Here is a 22,148-nt window from a genome sequence, read left to right as displayed (position 1 = left end):
AACGCCCTGTGCTTAGAACCTTGGAGTTCTAACACCTCTCTCCTCCTTGCCCCCTCTGATGTCATCAGTGGTATTGTGTTTACTATGTGCAAAGCACTGTACTAAATGCTTGAGAGAGTACAACTGAGTTGTTAGGCATGTTCCTTGCCCCAGTGAGCTTTCAGTCCATCACCAAGTCATCTGGTGCTTCATCAACAATATGACCCAGATCTGACCTTTCCTTTTCATTTCTTCAGATCTGGGCCAGACCCTAATCAATTCATACCTGGATTACTGTAGCAGTGCCCTTGCCAGACTCTGGCAAGTGTCAAAATAAAAACTTTTTCCATAAAATTTATGGCCATATACCAGCCTTTCCCTCTCTCCATCCTCCGTCCCTACCCTTGTTACTGTGTAGAAAGTTGGACAAGGGTCTTGATGCACAAATTTCTTACAGGGACAGTGGAGGGGGAAGGACATGCCTTGGTACTTATGAACATAGAGCATCCATCCTTCTGGGGTTGGCGCAGGAGATCACCTGATGACCTGGATGATTCCTGTCCTCCTCTTTAACTTTTACGGCACCAAGCTACCCTTCAAGCAGCAACAGTGGGCACACGGGAGCTGAGATCTACACTTCCTGGAGCCTCTTTGCCACTGGAGACCTTCACAGGGGCCTCTAATGGCTGGGGCAGCCCCCGTCCCCCTGCCTGACTCAGTGGCAGAGAGCCGCACCTTTTGTAGGAGTGGAGCGTTCACAGAAGTGTATACACCTTTCCCCATGTTGGGAAACTTGTCAGGAGTTGCACTAGGGTTGCCTCACCTAAGAGGGATGAAGAACTGAGGAGACCAAGGACTATCCCTCTAGCCAAAAATAGCTGTTTTTACTCTTCTATTTTTATTTCAACTAGCCCACTTTCCAGCTAGCACTTGATGATACTCTTCACTGAAGAAGTACTGATCTCTGAAAGCCACAAGCAGAAGTTTTTATTTGAATGGGAGAGTAGTGAGTAGTGATTAGCAGATTGAAGGAAGAGAATAAGGGGAAGTATAAAATTTGTTTTTGCTGCATTGTGTAAATTATATTGTTAGAGATAACAGCAGGGTATTGATTTAAAGGTACCCCAAAGACAGCAAGAAATCTAAGCCTGAAGAGAGGAGAGTAATTCAAAAAACTGTGAATACCAGTAAACTCCTTGAGAGAATGTGAAGGAGGAAAAGATCAAAAGGTCTTAGAAGTCGCCTCTCAAGGGACAAAAGGAGGGGAAACCAGCTAAAGAAACACAACCAAGAGCTTGTAAATTGAAGGGCCAGTAGAAAGCTTTTGGGTGGAGCAGAGTTGGTTTTAGAGGTGGAAGAGGGAGGTTCACTTTACTGGGATTTTAGCCTGCACAAGCTATAAAAAGCCTGGTGCCTCAATAGGGAGCAGAAAACCAGTGAATTGTTGCGGGGAGGAGTTACTGTGAGGATGCAGTCAGAGGGAAGAGTACTTGGACGGGGGGAAAGAGGAAGAGTTGTTGGTTGAGCCCCTTGACCTCAATTAAAGGAATGGCTGATTGTCAGTGTTACGTTCCACTTGGAGCTCATGCTTCTAGCTTACTTTGATAACCAAGACCTGATTCCAGAAAGAATTTTAAAATCACTTTTGTTTCTGAACTGCCTGTAATTCCATATTGCTAAGGGTTTGTATTTCAGGGGCACAGTCTGCTATTCACTGAGGTGGATAAAACTCAAAGTCAACAGAAGCAGCGTGGCTCAGTGGAAAGAGCACGGGCTTTGGAGTCAGAGGTCACGGGTTCAAATCTAGGCTCAGCCACTTGTCAGCTGTGTGACTTTGGGCAAGTCACTTAACTTCTCAGTGCCTCAGTTACCTCATCTGTAAAATGGGGATTAAGACTGTGAGCCCCACATGGGACAACCTGATTCCCCTGTGTCTACCCCAGCGCTTAGAACAGAGCTTGGCACATAGTAAGCGCTTAACAAATACCAACATTATTAACAGCGGCAGGCAGTTTGACAGGTATGGTTTTTAGGCCTCAGACTTCTTATGCAGCCCAGCCAACATGTGGAACGGGATACAAAATTGCCAATGTGAAATTGTCACAACAGTGAATCTCCACAATTTTTTTTCCATTCCTGCCCAGTATTCTAAGTATTATTTTCTGGCGCTTATCATATTCCTAATAATGCATCCTAGGATAATGTTGGCTTTTTTGTTAACCTCAGATTATTGATTCATTCAGCATGAGGTATACCACAAACCCCCATTCTATTCTTTTTAAAATGTTTGTGCCTGCCAGTAGCCCCAGCTACAAAGGGACCAGTTCATCTGTGGAATTGGGATTACATGAGTTAAAAGGCATTTCCCCATATCATTTTGAGTTTTTCCCCTAGCCTGAGCAGAGAACAGATGCCCTGGACCCTGAGAGAGTGGATTTCCCACCAAGCCCTGATCACTTTTCCCAAGGATCCCCTTCATCCAGGTTGTCTCCTTTTTTACTTTGCTCCGCACTCCAGGATCCCCCTCAATCAATCAATCAAATTTACTGAGCGCTTATTGTGTGCAGAGCACTATACTGAGCACTTGGAAGAGTACCATATAGCCATATAACTGATGTTGGACACATTCATTGTCCACAAGGAGCTTGCAGTCTAGAAAGGGAGACAGACATTAATAAAAAATAAATTATGGATAAATACAGCTCTTAATGTGGGTCTGAGATCCTGTGATTAAAGGGAGCAAATCATGGCAATGCAGAAGGGAGTGGGAGAAAAGGAAAGGAGGGCTTAATCAGGGAAGGCTCTTGAAGGAAGTGTGAAGGTGAAGGAAACATTGAAGGTGGGGAGAGTACTCATTTGTCAGTTATGAAGAGGGAGGGCGTTCCAGGTCAGAGGCAGGATGTAGAAGAGAGGTCGGCAGCGAGATAGACGAGATCGAGGTACCGTGAATAGGTTGGCGTTAGAGGAGCAGTATGTGCAGGCTAGGTTGTAGTAGGAGAGCAGTGAGTTGAGTTAGGAGGGGGCAAGGTGATTGCTTTAAAGCCGGTGGTAAGGAATTTTTGTTTGATGCAGAGGTGGGTGGGCATCCACTGGAAAGTAACCAAGGCAGGTTAGGATAAGTGTTTGAATTAACAGATTTGACCCTGCATTCAGAATGAAACGTTGGTATCCCTGTACTTTGGCAGTCTTTCCAGAGCATGTATCTATATTAGTTTGGTCCCTAAAAGAACGGCTGTGTATTCAATGGACCTTTCCTCTAATTTATCAAAATCACTAATTTCTTTTTCCTGTCTTGAGAGGAAATCTCATCCAATTTAGGGGCTATCCTTCTACTTAATACATATGCTTGACACCTTCATCCGGTTACTATTAAAAATGACTGGATGTATCAAATTTTGGTATTGCTTCAGGAAGGGCAACGCTGGATTCATTTACTCTATATCAAATGCAGTTGAGTTGTTTCCAACTCCTAGCGACTTTATGGACGTATCTTCTCCAGAATTCTGGTATGTATATCCATAAAGCTTTCTTGGTAAAAAAAAAACCAAAAAAAACGGAAGTGGTTTACCATTGCCTTCTTCCACGCAGTAAAAACTTTAGTCTCTGCCGTTGTCTTTGATCAACATTTCAATCACTATACCATTTGTCGTTGACTCTTTCCCATGCTGTTGCTGCCTAGCACAGGTGAATCAGCTTTGTCTGATGCTTTGGCTTAGATCTTTCCATTATGGGTAACCCTGGAGAGAGAATCTCTCTGTCGCGTAACTCCGAGCATCATCGGCACAGGCAAACTCTCCTGCCACAGTAAGGTGTGGATTCATTTACTACCCCTCACCAATTTGTAGAGTTCTTATTAACTATCCTTTTAGGTGTGACAGTAAGAGTGGAATGACCCAGCCAGAGATGCTAACTTTTCATTTTGAGTGCAGAGGCAAAAAAGAGCCAGGGATTTTAGTAGCAACTGTATGTTTTAATCACTTTGTGCAGAGCATTATACTAAGCTCTGGGAGGGGAAAAAAAAACCCAGGTGAAAATGAGGCATGGGCTCTAGCCTCAGAGGGGCTCATATCTTAAGGAAGGGTTGAGGGGGTGGGTGGCAGATGACAGATATATAAGAAAGAGGGTTAGCGCGTTGTGGCTTAGCACTTGGGGATTCCTAGAACTTCAGAGGCCGACAATCACATCAGCAACCACAGTCATGCCAACGTTGTGAAAGTCGAGGGGGCGTGCCGCCGCTCCTCTTCACCTGTGTGCCGGAGGAGACACTGGTGGGATGAAAGGGACTCTCCCATGCAGTAGGCTCCGGCGGTCCGGTGTAAGGGATGGCCGTGAGTCACTGCTGCTACACAGCACAAGTGTGATATGGCTTGGAAGCCACATCCAGGTTTCCAAGAACTAACAGGTCAGGAAACCACCATTTTGGATTTTTAAGCCTTCAGTGGAACTGCTCAGATCTTGTCAGAAACTGGGATGAGCATAGTTCTGTCGTTATCATGATTATGAGTATTTGTTGAGCACTTACTCTGTGCCAATCACTGTACTAAGCGCTGGAGTAAATACTAAGTATATCAGATATATTCCCTGACCACTGCTTCACTTGGGGCTCATGGGCCAAGGGGGAGGGAGAAATATTTTACCCCCATTTCACAGACGAGGAAACGAAGGCACAGAGACGTTAAGTGATTTACTTATGTTGCACAGCAGGTAAAGTGGGCATCTGGGATTGGACCCTGGGTCTTCTGATTCCCGGGCCCTTTCTCTTTCCAATAAACCACACTTGTTCTGTTGACAAAGCCATGGGGGCATTGGCCCTCATGGAGTTGGCAATAGGGGCCCAGCCCCAATATCCTTACAGTAGGTATGCTAGTTTTAGCTTGTCTACTTGTCAGAATTCAGGGGTGGGATCCCTGACCCAGATTAACAGAAAGCCAGCTACAGCATGTTTTGACAATCCAGTGGCTAAAATTAGCCTATCTGTTCATCAAAAATGAGGGAGAAGCAGCGGCACGGTGCACAAGGACAGCTCTGTGTGTGTGTGTGTGTGTGTGTTTGTGTATAACTCAACAAAAATACACAATTCACCAATTGAGGTCAGATCTGACCAGGGGATGAGCCAGATGGGGAACTTGCAGTCTTGATCTGGATTATATTGAACCGGGCCCCATTCTGGTTCAGGCTTCCCCTTTATCATTTGAGAAATATCGCCCAAGCGTGTTTTTAAAACTAGAGCTGGGCTAGCACATGGAGCCTGGCCCCAGGACTAGCTCTAGTGAAGAATCCTGGAATGAAACAGTACTTAAGCTCTCCCTTGGGACTGGTTCAAAGGAGGAGAAACTGGAACCAAAGGAGTACTGGGGGGTGACCTGGAGAGTTGCTTTGAGTAAATAAGCTCTTTACTTCAAGATAGTCGGAACTAACCTGCAGTGAGAAGTGTAGTGTGATTGCCTTTGTGGTGACGTTGGCATAATGCTCTCGAGAGCAACATCGTATATGGGCCAGACACTGTACAGTGAACATTTACTGATATTCTCACTTGCTTTAAAAATACCTGGTGAATCAAAACTTGATTTTACCCACATTGTCAGAAGAAGATGCATTAATCCTAAAAAGGTATTTTAAATGCTGTGGCATCTATCAGGGATTGAATGGTTTTTGCTGTCAATTTATACTATTCTCTTAAATTACCTTTTCTTCATAAGACCTGGGTTTTGCTGGAATGTGAGATGTAATAGTTTCAAACGATTAATTTAACTTTGACTATCTTCAGAAGTTTGCTTTCTTCCCAGGTTCTGTTTTTTGATCTGTTCCCCGCCCCCCCCCCCCCCAATCGGTTATCACATTTCCATCTTGAGGTAGATTTTGATCATGTTTCTCCCCTTCGGTAAGAGGGACAAAATGATATGAATTCTACCTTCCTGTCCCTATTTCCTTGGTCCCTTCAAACTCTTGTTCTTTGAATTGTCTGGTTGAGAAAAATCCCTACCTATATATGACTCGTATTTTATACCACGATTTGCAATGTAAGTTCCCCTCTGTGGTAGCCACAATCCAGAAGTGTTCACGCAAGAGTTGAAGATTTCCCTTTCATGTGACTGAGTGGTGACCAGTGGCCTTTAGTCTGTGGTTGCCTAATGTATAGAATTATTAGCTAATCACTGTGGAATTCCTGGAATTTATCCAAATATTAAAGTATTTAATTCTTATCACTGGATGTTTATTCACAGGGATACAGCAGGCCAGGAACGATTTCACACCATCACCACCTCCTACTACAGAGGGGCTATGGGAATCATGCTAGTGTACGACATCACAAATGGTAAAAGTTTTGAAAACATCAGCAAGTGGCTAAGAAACATAGATGAGGTAAGGCGAAAACTATCCTGTGATCTCTGTTGAATTTGACTAGGCTTGGTCAGGAAAGATAAGCATTTAGGTTGGTCTTTCCCATTTACACTGTAGCATGGTACAAGTGTTCTGTGGGAATTTACCGCCTTTTGAAGCTTTCATTTGATATTGGCTGATTCTCATCAAATGCTGTTCTAAAAAGACTGTTTTATTTCCCTGTAGAGTAGCAGATCTTTCAGCTGCTCTTAGGCAGGAAGGATTTCAGGGCAATCTAACTGCTGCTGGCTTTAGACAGTTATCCCTTCCAATGAATTGTGGCCCTTTTTATTGCATGAATTAATGTTCTATTGGGATAAAGATTTGAAGTGTCCTGCTCTTCCAAGAAGCCTTTCCTGATTAAGCTGTCCTTCTCTTCTTCCCCACCCCCCTAATTTTCCCTTCCTGCCACATTATTTCTTCACATGGGTCAGTGCCCACAAAGCACTTTACCACTCACCCCACCCTCAAAGCACTTATGGACATATCTATATACTCTGTTGCTTTTCCTACCTGTAATTCATTTTAATCTCTCTCTCCCCCCCCCCCATTAAGCTCCTTGAGGGCAGAAGTTGTCTACCAACCATGTTGTACTCTCCCAAGTGCTTAGAACAGTGCTCTGAACACAGTAAGCAATCCAAAAATACCATTGGTTGATCAGTCTGTAATTGCTCTAGCTCCAGCTGTTTTTTTCCTTGTAAAAAATGCATACTGTTGTTTCTAAGGACATACAAAAAAGATCTACATTCCTAAATAACTAGAGCAAATGTCTCTACCAAACTTTCCTAATAATAATTATGGCATTGAGTTCCATTTCCATCTGTTCTCTGTTCTCCTTTTTTCAACCCTTCCCTCAGCAGTGTAGTCTAGTTTCCCAGTCTTGTGAGAATTCCCCAGTTGTGGGGAAAGAAGGGAGAAAGTTGGTGGTCAGCATTGTTTACCCCAAGATCATTTTGGCCCCAATTTTGCCTTATCTTATTCAGCCAGTATCATGACTTGGAATTATCTTGGAGTCTATTAGAGCCTTTGGAATCAGTGAACTAGGAAGATGGTGATAAATCTAATTCTTTATATCTATAGTTGTTTTACATTAAAACCTCCTGAACCATGGAGATAAGTCCCTAAAGTGCTGGATGATTTCTTGCTCACATGATTTTTTTTGGTAATGTTTTTGCTGTCCTTGTTTTAATGGAGGTAGTGCCTAGCTATTGAAGCAGGTTTCAGGTGAGGACATAGGCAAAGCCATCTTAGACCCAGAGCAAGTGTTTACTTCGCAGGGTGCCGAATAGTCAGTGATGTTGAGAGTTCTTGCATTTCTGCTGCTTCAAACCTACTGAAACTGCACTGCATCCTCTTAGGAGGCAATTGGTTAGTTTACTATTAATGTTCAGTTAAATACCCATTTTAGGAGTGGATCCCTTTGGGATTCTGGGTTATTAATGGCTCACTTGAACCTAGGTTTTACAACCAAAAGCCATATAATAAACCTTAAAAATAGCTCAAGTTTAGTTGAAAGCCTTGATGCCAATTTCAGTCTTTCAGCATACATTGCCCATAGCTGGAAAACTTTGCCTTTTTACAAGCACCGCATGTCTAATGTAGAAGTCTGAACTGTGTGCGAGTACTCAAAGCTATAGTAATTACTGAAAATTCTGAATCTGGGCCTTAAAACTTTCTGGCCTCTTTTTTGGCAGAGATTTTTGGAATAGGAGCTAGTGAAATATGAAGGCGAATAGTTGCCTGGGATGATTATATGGCATTAGATGTTTTTCTTATTTAAAAAAAAGTCATGGTGAAAACTTTTCTTGGAATTAGCCTAAACCAGTCCCTTGGGAAAAATATTTGTTCTTACAGTGCAGTTGAATAAATTGTCATTGGTCATTTTATATCTTTCTCCTCCCTTCCCTTCTGTACGAGTGTTTATGGGCAATGAAGTAATTGTCAGGCAGCCAGAGAAAAAAGGAGAAAGTAGAAAATTGATATTTCATGGTTTAAAGAAGCATGGTGGTGAGAGAATGGAGTGAGTGGTCCCTTACTATTTTGAGCTTGCTATGGGGGTTCTTGAAGTTCCAACCATCCCCTGCCCCTCCACTTCTGAGTCCTCCTGGTGAGGAGGTGGGGGAGGGTCTCCCAACTCTTACCTGATTTTTAAACTCACAGTGATTTGAAGCCAGGGCCCCTTTACAAAAGATCCTCCTTGTGATCTTAAGAGGCTGCTGCATCTCCCAAATCACATATTTTGACAGGTGGCCTCTAGAATGCATTACCCTGATGGATAGCTAAGAACAATCTGTCCCTAAGAACGGGCTACCAACCTCCCTGGTGTCAGATGGTGTGCATTATAAATCATACGAATGATTCCAGACCCAACAGCTTGGGCTTCCCTATACGTTCTCTGAAGACCAAGAGACCTGGTCTATCTGCTGACCTGCAGAGGGTTAAGCAAGGGATAGGAAGGGTCATCAGGTCTGAGTAGGGCTTCCTTTGGAGCACGTGTTAGAGATCATCACAGCTCTGGTTTTGTGGGTGAGGTCTGCAGGATATTTCTGGCCCTAGTCGGTAGGAAAAACCCTGAAAGGCATTTCTGTTCCTTTGAAAATGTCCCTAAATCAAAATCATTGGAAGGTCAGATATGTTAAGTCTCAGGCTGGTGCAGTCACTGCTACTTGCCTATTTTGTTTTTAGTGTCGAAAGAGAGGTCACAAAAAGTCAGCATTAAGGGCCCAAAACATAAACCTCTCATGTATTTTGTCTTTCTTCCTTGTAGCGTTTTTAATCCTCCAAATCCTCTGTGATCCATTCTTCCTTTACCATGGCTTTCCACCAGCTGTCCTCTCCATATCTCCCCAGGAAAGTTACCTTTCAAGAAACCTTAAGTGTCCAGAACCACTTTTGAGTGACCCAAGTTCTTCACATGCCTTGGAGAGGACCTACATAAAGGGACAGAGGCAGGAGGCCTGGGACTTCTTTTCTGTCTAATAATCCCTTGGGCTTTATTAGGTCCCTTTTTGTTTTGTAAATCACTTCCTGTTTCACTGTAAAACCAGGTGTTTCATTCAAAGAATGGGCCCCTCTGTGGCCCGAGCCAGTACCCTAGGCATACTCAATAGCCCGGGGCAGATTTTGATGTAAGCTTCTACTCTGCACTTGAATGCCGGGTTGGGAGAACTGCTTTCTCTCCCCCTAATATGTGCCTCATTCCTCAGTTTCCCAGCTGAAGGCTGGAAGTCCATTGCTGAGGATAGACCTGCATGGCACACTGCCATCAAGAAGTGAATGGCTCTCTTTGAGCAAAAGCTTCTTAAGGAAAAACCAATCAAGTATTTACTGAGGGCTTACTATGTACAGAGCACTGTACTAAGCACTTGGGAAAGTACAATTCAGCGCCAGGAAGCAAAAATGAAAACAGTGCCAGGTGGAACAGATATTAAGCACAACCCACAAGAAGGGACAATTTTTTGTCTACATAATGGGGCCAGGATTGTGGATCTTGCATTGACTTTTCAGCCACACAGCCACTCACTCATAATGCGAACTTCACCATTAGTGAGTGGGGTCCTCTTTGTCTATGAAGGACAATTGTAAACGTAGGTCTGTCCGGTATTGTGAGAAAAGGCCAAATATGTGTAAAAGAAAGCCAGATATTCCTATTAAAGTGGGGGTTATGTCCTGCCTCCTTGCTGCTATTTACAAAAAAAAAAAAAAAAACCAGGCATGAAATATCCTGTGTAAAATGAGGGAGGAACCACAATTACTGGAAACTGGATACCTAGAGTGTCCCATTTTTTTTTCCTTTTCAGGGAACAGAGGTAATTACGCAAGCTTCCAACCCGCCCTTAAAGCTTGCAGTGTCTCCGGGCAGTTGCTGTAAGACCTTTCATTTGTCCCAGCTAGCAAAAGATGCTAGGCCAGCTAGTTAAACTTTGTTGATTCTTGAGAGATAAGCCAAGCCTATAATTATTTCTAAATCTGTCAAAGCACAGAATGTGTAAAAGTAAAACTACATCTCATTTCAGCATGCCAATGAAGATGTGGAAAGGATGCTGCTAGGAAATAAGTGTGACATGGAAGATAAGAGGGTTGTACTTAAAACTAAAGGAGAGCAGGTAAGAAGCTATGGGTGAAACTTTTGGAAAATCTGTACAATACTGTTTAATACTGTTTACTACTAAGCAGCGGGCAGGTGTGTATGAGGCACTGAAGTGAACTGTAACCCATTAAACTGGATTGTAGTTTGTCACCATGGAGAAATCCGGATCTGCTAGTGCTGAGACTCCTTAGAGTGACCTCAGATGACGGAGGGTCAAGGATGGGGATTTTAGGAGAGAGGATGAGATGAATGCGGAGAAAAGACCAAGAGGAGCTTAGGATAGGAGAGGCAGGAGGAGAGTGGGAGAAATCGAGTGGTAAGGAGCCAGGCTCTGCTGGCCTCTCCCCATTTCCCTGCTGATCCTGTCTAAAGCTCCCATGATCAGTGCTGATCAGAGAACTCTTGGCACACTGCAGGGCTTCCGATAAAGTAACATCGCTGATGCATTTAGTAGAATGAACTTGAAGACCATGAAAATGTAAAGGTATGCCTCTGTTCTCATCATGACAGTAAACCAATCCTTAGCCAAAAATGCTTTTTTGCCGTAGCACAATAGAATCATATCATTTGAAATGTTCTTAGTACGTTCCATAAACCACCTCCTAGAATCCATGTTTCCCTTTTCCAGTCTGAGAATTAAAGATGAGGACACAGCAAGGTAAAAGTTATGTACAGCTTCCCCAAATAAATAGCAAGGAAGACCAAAAGTTTGTGATAGAAGATTCTGTCCTTGAATTATTTTTCCTCTTGTTAAACTTTCTCATGTAGAAAAACCTCATTTATAATAACTGAAATACACACTCTACATAAAATAAAATGGCCCTTTGTCTTCCCCTTTCAGAATGTTTTGCTTAAAGACCACTGACATGTTGACTCTTGAAAACATTTGTTCTCTTACCTCTAGACTAAATAATGCAGCCATTGGAGCCATTCCTAACCATTTATTTGTCAGGGGATTGTCTAAAATGCTTTCTGGGTTGGTGGTAACCTTGTTCCCTTTTTTGGCTTTTGTTTTTTGTTCTTAGATCGCGAAGGAGCATGGTATTAGGTTTTTTGAGACTAGTGCAAAAGCAAATATTAACATTGAGAAGGCATTCCTCACATTAGCAGAAGATATACTCCGAAAGGTAAGTTTTCTTGACCTAGATGTCAGTCTACTCTCAGAAGGGAGGAGAGGTCTAGGTAATGAAAAAATAACCAACTCCAAAATTGACCAGTTAGTCAATACAGATAACAATGGGGCAAAAACTGAATCCTAAAATAGGAGCTATCAAGAGAAGCAGCACGGCCTAGTGGAAAGAGCATGGGCCTGGGAGTCAGAAGGTCATGGGTTCTATTCCCAGCTCTGCCACTTGTCTCATTTGGCCTTGGGCAAATCATTTCACTTCTCTGTGCCTCCATAACCTCATCTATAAAATGGGGATTAAGACTGTGAGCCCTATGTGGGACAGGGACTATGTCCAACCTGATTTATCTGTATCTACCCCAGTGTTTAGTACAGGGCCTGGCACATAGTAAGTGCTTAACAAATACCATTATTATTATTATTATTATTATTATTATTATTATCATCTTTGAGGGAAAAGGTGGGGTCGTAGCTAGTAACCTTCAGCAAATGTTAAAAATGTCCTAACCAAAATTGCTAAGACTAAAAGTTACCATATTCAAAAATTCACTATTCAGGCTTAAAAAATTGATTTTGAAACAAGTTATCTGTATAGACTTCTTGGCCAAAATTTTCCCCGTTAAAAAGTCTATTTTCCCCTTTACTGAAGGCACCACCGATGATATGATAAATTAGAGGAACTTAGAGGAGCCTCAAGTATGGACAAAAAAATGGAAATAGGGCTTAATTCCTTGGATTTATCTTTCAGCTAAGAGCATCTCTTTCAGTACTTTTCCAGTTATTGTTTCTTTGGTCTTCATCCCTGGGAAATAGAGGATAAAATCAGATATAATTATCCCCAAGTTAATGGAGAAGCTAAGGCCCAGGGCAGTTCAGTGACTTGTCCAAGTTCAGCCAGCTAGAGACAGGACTGGACTAAAACCAAATATCAGGGTTTTTCCATCCAGCCAATAGGCAGCCAAGAGGGATATGGTGCTTAGAATTTAAGTTTAAGAAACCATGTTAAAGGTAATCTTAAATAGGCCATTGACCTTCCGGGGTGGGGTGGGGGTCGGGGGGAGGCTTATCTTTCTTCTTTCTCCGTCTTTTCACCTGGGAGGAATATCCCTACAGAAAAGGGTGAACTGAGATTCACAAAGCATTTCTGTAACAATTCCTGACTAAGAGGTGGAGGAGTAGGGGTGGGGAATGGTCCTGAACCTGTGGGTATACCCACGGAATATCTTCTCCTTTTTACTCATGGAAGTGAAGGCGCAGAGTGATAGAGAAATCATTTGCTTAGGCTGATTAACTTGTACCTATCGCAGCACTTAGGGCAGCGTGGCTCAGTGGAAAGAGCATGGGCTTTGGAGTCAGGGCTCATGAGTTCGAATCCCAGCTCTGCCACTTGTCAGCTGTGTGACTGTGGGCAAGTCACTTAACTTCTCTGTGCCTCAGTTCCTGTAAAATGGGGATTAAGACTGTGAGCCCCACGTGGGACAAGCTGATTCCCCTCTGTCTATCCCAGCGCTTAGAACAGTGCTCGGCACATAGTAAGCGCTTAACAAATACCAACATTATTAAATACTATACACACACACAGAATCTGAACCAAGTAAAGCTTAAAACTATTTGCAGATTCTAGGGATGCTGCCAAGTCCTCGAAGAGCCTCTGTCATCACGGGTTGGGTAGCTACTTGAACTAAAAGGCTTACCATGTGCTGAATTTCCAAATAGTGTATTCACCTTGAAGTTGATTGATGGCAGTGTTTATTCACCAGCTAATTCATAAATATGTGTTTTTTCCAGACCCCAGTAAAAGAGCCCAACAGTGAAAATGTAGATATCAGCAGTGGAGGGGGAGTGACAGGCTGGAAGAGCAAATGTTGCTGAGTGTTCTCCTGTTCCATCAATTGCCATCCACCAACCCTTTTTCTCTTCTTGCTGCAAAATAAACCACTCTGCCCATTTTTAACCTAAACAGGTGTTTTCAGCCCTCACCTTAAGTCTCACCCTCCCTTTGTTCTTTCACCTATAATGGCTTGCTGATATAATTTTCTCCAAACAGAAAAATGTATAGAAAAAATCATGTCTTACCACTATGTTTTGGTTGTATTATAGTCCAGTTCCCATGAACATTAAAACCGATAGCAATCATTTCAACTCTTCTGCAAATTGTATAAGAATAAAAGTTAGAATTAACAATTTATTTTGTACAACAGTGGAATTTTCTGTTATAGATAATGTGCTTGAGTCACCATAATCTATCAACATGTATTAGCGCAAAAAAAAAAAAAGCCAGGAACACACTCATTTTCATTTTGAGTATGTCAGTGGGTTAATTTTGTCCTGTGCCTTATGTGGAGAGGATCTTTTGGTTTTTGGGGTTTTTTTTTGGTTTTTTCTTTATTTTGTTCTGGTGGAAGCATGTGCAGGAGACGTATAATCCAAACGTGACCATTTTTAAATATTAAAACTTCTGTGGTTTGCTTGGCTGTGATTGTCAGTGTAGTGAATTGAAGACAATGGGTGGTGCAGAAATGTTAACTTTCATTTGCTGGGGTCTCCTCTTAGAATGGCCTTGTGATTTAGAACTGTTCTGCCACCATTTCATTTTTCATTGGCCACTTTTTCCCCCTTTGCCTGCATGCTGCTTTATTTGCTTTTAATCATGGTGTGAGTTGTTTAAAAAAAAAAAGGGGGGGGGGGAGGTGGCAAACGGATGTTTGCCAAACTTAATGCAAAGCACTGATTTATCTTACACAGTAACATTATTAAATACCGACTAACTTCCCACAAGCAAATGTCAATCTTTCCCTCATATGTTCTCTTCCAGACCCCACCTCACTTGCTCTTTTCCCCTTTCCCTCATCTCCTGCATATCCATTGGTTTTAAGGTAGGGAAGAGTTCTTTGCATGCACTAGTGTTTTCTATGGAGGGTGATGTGGTTGTCTTTCTAACTATATGTATAGAACATTCAATTCCCCCAAATACAGCATCAATTAATGTGAATTTCAGAGGCCTCCATTTTTGTTAGCCGCTCCAGCAGGTTATTTGGTAGCCCAGCAAAAAGATTTAGCAAATTTTGGGGGGGTTGGGAAATGGCGATGCTGCCTGTTGGTACTGGGATTTTTTTGTCACCCTAAAATAATGTTTTTCAGTGTTCAAAGGTTAGAATCTCTACCTTTTTTCATTGTACTTCAGCTTATTGGAGAGTAACCAACTTTGAACCTTTTACCTCTAGAACCTTTTGGAAAATTGGATATGAAAAACTGACAGCAAAAAAGGCATTACATGCAAAGATATGATTACTAGCACTGTCTCTAGCCCTTCTCTCTGTTTCCTCTCATCCAGTTTGCTGCTTTGCATCATCATTAGAAGAGACTAGGTTAAGTTAGCTCTGCTGCTGGCCTTCTTAGATGACACCTTTGTTGGAATAATTGAATGAATGATTCATTTCTAGCAGAGGCTGAGTTGTAGGACAGCAGCTCCCAGTGAAACGAGCCTTTTTTCCCCCCTGTCGTGGGTAGCATTTTAATGCCCTCTTGGCTTTCACAAACAACGTTGGAAGATGATTTATTTTTGTTTTGCCCCCCAGTGAAAACCAATGAGTTTTCTCAAATACCCTGAAATCTACCTTTCAGTGTCTGGGAGGTGGATCTTTCAATTTTTCTCACTTTGTTTTTTTATCATCCTTTTTTCCCCAAAGCAGTGTCGCCAAATAATCCTAGACTTTTTTTTTTTATTTCATGTTAATGAAATGACAGTGTTCAACTTCCTCAGAGTTCCAGTTTTGACCTGCTGTCAGTGTAGTAAATTTACTGGTATATGTTGCTTCTCTCTCTCTCCTCTCTCTCTTTCTCTCTCACTCTCTCTTTCTCTCTCTCTCATGGTTAGAAGTTATTCAGATATTGGTCATGTGACATAAGGCAAGAGCTAAAAACTGGGACTCTAGGTGACGACTGACAGTTTCATTCTTTGCATAATAAATATAATCGGCATTGTAAATAGACAAGATATGGCTACCTTTTGTTAAATCTGCACTTTCTAACTATCGAAAAAGGGAAAATGGAGTATAAATCAATTTTTGTATAATCCTTGTTTAAAAGCGTGAGCTTTTTATTTGCTTAATATTAGGGCTTAACCCATTCTTTGTAAGTCTTTTGGGATCCTGTGTAGAAACTGTTTTCATTAAGCACCCAGCAGTTAAGTCCATTCTCTGGTACTAAACTAGTTACAGATTCGGTTTCATATTCTACTTACAATTTAAATAAACTGAAATATTTCTAGATGGTCTACTTCTGTTCATATATAAAAACAAAATCTTGATTTCCAACTGTGTGGTTTGGCTGTCATTTATTTGTGGAGTAGAAAATGCTGGCCCATCTTGCTGGGAAAGTAAAATAATTCTGCTTAATGCTTTTATAAAATAATGAAGTACAATCAGTAAGCTAAATATTTTTTGGAGGGGGAGGGAGGAATTACTAGGAAACATTATTGACTTGTTTACATCTAGCTCTCCACCAAGTTTCTTAGAGAAATATTCATTTTTCTTTTGAAATGAAGACACTTTGAACTTTAAAGCCTTCCCTGCCCTCTAAGATGAGTCAAATAGTCGCATTACTGTTAGCAGGTTAGGCCTGGTGTGTATGGTTTCACCTCAGATAATTAGGTGGTTCCTGAGAATTCTGTTTTAACCCAGATGCACCAGAAGAGCCATGAGTGGGATTTTTCTTCCAAGGTCTTAAGCTAAAAAAGAAGCACACATACCTAAACACGATCCTCTAGTACAACTATCTGGCATTTGGAAAACAGCATACTATGCCTTTAAAAGCAAATCAAATAAAGGAATTTCTTTTAAAACTACTTCAGGGTGACTGATTTGATTTTAGAGTCATATTTGTTATTTCTCTATTGGATGAAGCACATAGGAAACACTTCACTCAGAGCCAGACATGGCTTCTACAGTCACTATATCAAAGAATTTCCTGACTCATCTTCAGTGTGCTACCCTGCTAATTTAAAAAAAAAATCACAGTAGTCTGATAGAGGCAGCTAGTTTATGTTCCTACCAAAAGCACCTACCCCTCCTGAGAGGCAAATGACAAAAGCAACACCTCTTTGTGCAGCCTGGATTTCAAATCTTTCTTATCCCAATCTAAGGCACTGATAATTTGACCAGATAAGGTTAGGCGCCTGCTTGCCCTGCAGTTGTAGAGACAAGACTAGGACAGGGGGCCCTCCTATTTGGAGCCAAAAAATGCTGCTTGTGTTCCATATCGTTTTCTGAACTGTGTGTATACATCTGTCTTGGGTGGAGGAAGAAAACAAAAGTTTCTTCCCAGTTCAATCACATTCCAGGGCCTTGACATCAGGACTTCCCATCAGGGATAATCTGGAATAAACTACAACCCGTGGAGCAGAGAAACAAACCTCATAGCCTTTGGGTATAACAGCTGTAAGATGCTTTTTATCTGCACCAACTACTGGCTTTAGAGATGGAAGCCACAGCCCCGTAGATGCCGGTGATGTTTCTGTTAATCTGCTACTCTTATTTCAGATTTCACTAAGGGGAAGGGGAGGAGATTGGTCTGTAAGTAAAGTGAATCAAAATAAACCTCCAGGGTAATATCCTAAATCTTCCCTTTCAGGACCATTTACTTAGAGACTTGTCCTTCTGTTAACAGACCTTTAGAAAAACTTAGCCATAGCTTTGACATTTTACCCTGCTATCACTGATGTCCACAGACCATGTCATTGATGTTAATAAAAGTTCAGCTCTCCATGCCAACTGTTGTCTTGGTTGCTGCTGTATTATTATTATCTCTTTACCCCAGGCATCCCAGTCCCCAAGGCCCACAGCTATTGGTTCCCGTTAATTATAACATCGCAGCCACCAACTTGCCTCCAGGACCTACTGTATCATGTGACCTCAGTGCAATTGATAGCAACATTGTGGTAAACCCAACCTAGAGACCCATTCCCAGATTCAAGTTTTGTGACGGAAGGTTGTAAATGGCTTGGGATGAGCATTGCACACTGGATTTTACAAAATATCACCTGAGTGAGCCGGTCAACGCCACTTACGTGCTGTGTAAGCTTGGACAAGTCACTTAACTTCTCTCTGTTTCCTCATCTGTAAATTGGGGAATTCGATTCCTGTTCTCCCCTAGACTGTGAGCCCCATGTAAGATGGGGACTGAGTCTGCCCTGATTGTCTATGTACCCTAGTGCTTAGTTCAGTGTTTGGCTCATAAGTGAGTACTTAACAAGCTGGCCCATTAATAGAAAAGAAATTGGTGATGCATCAAGCATGCAGGGCCCAGGCTTGAGGAAGAAATCCTGCCTAGCACCCTGACTGGTTTGATGGGCACAGGCTGCAGTGAAGTGACTGAATAGGCTTGAAAACCACAAAATGACCAGGATAAAAATTCACCTTCATTCAGAATCGAAGAAAAAGCCCAGTGACAATAAAGCTATAGTTTGGAACTTTTACCAGCTTAGATGGTTTGCTCCTTGAGCCCCAAAGAATCCCATAGTGAATCTGACTGAACTCACTTGGTTAAGGCCAGTGTTCCAGACCAGACTGGCTTGTCTTCCCACAGGTGAAAACATCTGTCTGGGTCCATCTGTTCAACCTCACTTTCCGTTCCAATCCGTGCCACGAGATCAACAATAGTTTAAAATCTACCTGTCTTGCCTCTATTGTCTGATTCATGCCTGTTTTCATCAGTTCCAAACATTTAAAAAACAGTCCATGTTACAAAGTGGGGAAAAGTGTCATTAAGCATTCTTTGCATGTAGAAAACACGAGTAGTCTATCTCTGTTCACTTTCTGCAGATACAATGTCAGCGAGCAGGACTTTGATGGGGGCTAGGACAGTGGTCAAAGATTAGTAGGGGAGAGAAAGGGAAGAGTGGGAGGAGAGATGGAGGGCTTGAATGGGTGACCAGTTTTAGTTGGTGTCGTTATTTTCCTCCAAGCCTAGAACATGCTGGAGAAGCCTTCAGTTTCTCTCCTGCCCACCGCCAGAGTGTTCCTGGCCTATGTATTCTGTTGGGCTTGGGAGTAGGCTACGTTGGGTGGGGGAGGCTTTGACCCCCCTTCCCCCCAACACACAGTTTCTGAATTGCAGCTGAGATTTGTGACCAAGGAAGTGAGCGGGACCAGGAGGCCATGCTTCCCTGACCATGGGTCCCTTGTGGTGGGGACTTCCAAGAGGGGTATTTCCAGAGCAGAGAAAGTTCCTCCTGCTAGTTTCTCTCTCAGTCCAAGGGACAGGGAGCCTGTTTTACACCACCCTGAGGGTATGGTCTTTTCATCATGATCTTGGTCCCCAGAAAGGCTATCATGGGAAGTTTCACCTGTCTCATCAACCTGACAACAGTTACAACTGACTCTGCAGATAGTCATTCACCTATCCACCTCGAGAGGGAATCCAATAATCCCGACAAGAGAAGTCCAATTTCATTTCTTCTTTGCCCCGTCAACTTCCTGAGGCCAGTAGGCCAAGTCTACTTTTGTTTTTACTATCGACTGTCCCTTATCCCTGGTAATTGGGAAAAAGGGGAATTAAAATTTTAAATAATACAGATCGTCATTTTAGCCTATTCTCACTTTGACTTCAACCAGTTCTCTCCCCACCTGCTCCTTGCACCCCACCACACCACCCCCTTAACACAAGAAGCAAAATCGTCCCGTCTCCCTACCCCAAGGCTGCCGGGGAAGGGCCACTTAAGCAACAGTCAAGGAAAGTAGCCAGAAGGAAAGGAAAAGGAAAAAAGAGCTGGATCATGCAAACTGGATGGTTTGAGCCCATCCACCCCACCCCTCAAATATGGGAGAGAGAGATGACTGCAAAGCTGAGGCCAGTATTTCAACTTGGCTCCAATCAATCAATTGAGCACTTTCTATGTGCAGAGCACTGTACTGTTTGAGAGTACAATTTAACAGATTTAGCAGACACCGTCCCTGTCCATAACTAGCTTACAGTCTAGAGGGAATTTCCACAAAAAGATTTATAATTAGGAGGGTGAATATGGCATGTCTATTGCAGATGATGGTGGCATTTATTAAATTCACTGCTTAGAACAGCGCTTGGCACATAGCACTTAACAAATACTATCATTATTATCATTATTATTAAATGCTTAATAAGTGCCAAGCACTATAATATACAAGAAATCAAGTGGGATAGAGTTTCTATCCCACATGGAATTCACAGTTTAAAGGTAAGGGAGGAGAACAAGTATTCAATTCCCATTTTACAGATGAGGAAACTGAAGCACAGAGAAGTTAGGTGATTGTTCACCATCACACAACAGATAAGCAGATAACAGATAAGACCCTGGTGTCCTGACTCCCAGACTCAAGTTCTTTCCATTAGGCCAGGTTGCTTTCCAGGTTTGACTCTACGTAGTGCTGCTCCCTTGACATTACCTAAATAATTCAATCAATCAATCAATCCTATTTACTGAGCTCTTACTGTGTGAAGAGCACTGTACTAAGTACTTGGGAGAGTACGAGACAATAGAATTGGTAGTCACGGTCCCTGCCCACAGGAGTATACAATCTAGAGCTGATGACAAACATTAAAATAAATTACAGATATGTACATAAGTGCCGTGGGGCTGATGGTGGTGGGATGGCTATCCGGGGTCCCCAACTTCTCTCTGTCCTCAGAAACATCACAAATTAAATACGAATCCTTTCCAAGAAGCTATTTGCCTAACACTTTAAATTGTTAATTCTGCCCTCCCGCATCCTGCACTCCTCCGGCCCAGCAGAGACAAGGTGTGACCAACAAGCACTGCCCCAGGAGTGGCAGATGGACCATCACGGAGAAGCAGTTTGGCCCAGTGGAAAGAGCATGGGTCTTGGAGTCAGAGGACCTGACTTCTAATCCCAGCCCTGCCCCCACCCCACCGTCTCCTCAGGCCTACTACGGCACTGGGTTTCCATACCCTCTTGTGTGACTCCTCAGAGGGCTCTAGCTGGATCTGCTTTAACTTGAACTCATTAGGAGCCCAGATGGAACCAGAACTTTGTTCCTCAGTGAGGGAAAGAAAGCAAACAAATTCCAGGCATCAGAAGAGGGCTCAGCTCCCCTTTCTGCCCTAGGCCACTTTCCCTCCCACTATCCCATGCCCCCTGGGCCTACTTCATTCCCTCTCCTGTCAGCTTTATGGGTTTGTCTGCCTTCATTCAATAGACCCAGGGCAGCAGGTTCCCTTCCTGGCCACTTGGGTAGGTTGCTTCAACAGGAATCCCAGGAAAAAGAAGGAAAGATTAAAAACCCCCTGAAGATAAGGTCCTGAAAGGCTCCTTAAAGGCCTCCACTCCCCAACTGCTCTCAGTCACCAGGGTCTCAGGAAGACTCAGTTATCCTTCCTGGCAGCGGTGAGTTTCACTTCCTGGCATTGACACCTTTACTCTTAGGTCCCAGGTCATGCTTGTGCACAGCAGGGGAAGTAGTTGAGCTCAAAATAAGAATGAAAGCCTATGCTTTCCTGGCTCAGACCAAGGTTCTAACGTATTCTGAGTTTGGCAGTGGCCCTAAGGAGGCCTGAAGGAGCCAAAAGTGATGGCTGTCTTCCTGACAGCCACCCTCACAGCAGTGGGGCTCAGTGGAAAGAGCCCAGGCTTGGGAGTCAGAGGTCATGGGCTTGAATCCCGGCTCTACCACTTGTCAGCTGTGTGACTGTGGGCAAGTCACTTAACTTCTCTGTGTCTCAGTTCCCTCATCTATAAAATGGGGATTAAGACTGTGAGCCTCATGTGGGACAATCTGATGATCCTGTATCTACCCCAGTGCTTAGAACAGTGATCTGCACATAGTAAGTGCTTAACAAATACCAACATTATTATTATTATTATTAATAAACATCCGCCGCCCCGCCAGCGCACACATAACCTCCCCCTCAAATAATCCAGGGGAGATTTATCATCCATGAATCAATTTCACCTTCTCAAGCTTTCTGACATCTTTAAAACTTCTAATATTCCTAACATTCCCCCTAGCAACACATTAGGGGCCTCTTGCCTTAATTTATTCAAGCCCACTCCAACCCATGGGTATTTCCTGGCCTCCATAAATTCTTTAGAAACAAATTCCACATGCTTACCATGTGGGAGTCAGAGGACCTGGATTCCAATCCGCCCTCGACTCTCTCCCAAACCGCTACTGCCCAGCACAAGTGAGTTTTGACTGGTAGCAGATTGCCTGCTAGGAATGGAAGGGGTATGCCTCTGTTTGAGTCTTCCCTGCGGTAGCCGAGACAGGTAGAGTGCTGGAAACGGTCCAGGTGCTATCCTGAGAGGGGAGTTTCTGAATATAGGGGGTAACAATTCCCTGTTTGCCATGCCCTCTCCCACCACAGTTTCACAGACTACAATCAGTTTCCCTCTCAGCCTTCCGCTCTCCACGGGAAACCTTTTCTCTGCAGGTTTTGACCAAAATTGATTCCTCACCCCGTCCCATTGATCGATTGGCCCTGGCGGATATGAACCCACTTTTAAAACTCCAGAACTCCAAGGCCAGGAGATCCCCCTCCCCAGCCCCCCTGCACCAAACAAGGGGCGAGAAGAGAGC

The 22,148-nt window shown here is 43.1% G+C and overlaps 1 protein-coding gene across 1 annotated transcript in view; it reads left to right on the top strand.

Annotated features, from left to right (window-relative positions):
- RAB10 (RAB10, member RAS oncogene family) overlaps positions 1 to 16,419 on the top strand; it is a 47,845-nt gene extending 31,426 nt beyond the window's left edge. The window contains exons 3-6 of the mRNA XM_003430587.4: positions 6,204 to 6,342; positions 10,377 to 10,466; positions 11,476 to 11,577; positions 13,365 to 16,419. Of these exons, the coding sequence (XP_003430635.2) occupies positions 6,204 to 6,342; positions 10,377 to 10,466; positions 11,476 to 11,577; positions 13,365 to 13,448 (415 nt within the window). The 3' untranslated portion in view covers positions 13,449 to 16,419. The remainder of the gene's footprint in view (positions 1 to 6,203; positions 6,343 to 10,376; positions 10,467 to 11,475; positions 11,578 to 13,364) is intronic.
- Positions 16,420 to 22,148: the final 5,729 nt, after the last annotated feature.

The sequence above is a fragment of the Ornithorhynchus anatinus genome, chromosome 9, assembly GCF_004115215.2.
Source record: "Ornithorhynchus anatinus isolate Pmale09 chromosome 9, mOrnAna1.pri.v4, whole genome shotgun sequence".
Lineage (NCBI taxonomy): Eukaryota > Metazoa > Chordata > Mammalia > Monotremata > Ornithorhynchidae > Ornithorhynchus > Ornithorhynchus anatinus.
This window is presented reverse-complemented; position numbering and strand designations above follow the sequence as displayed.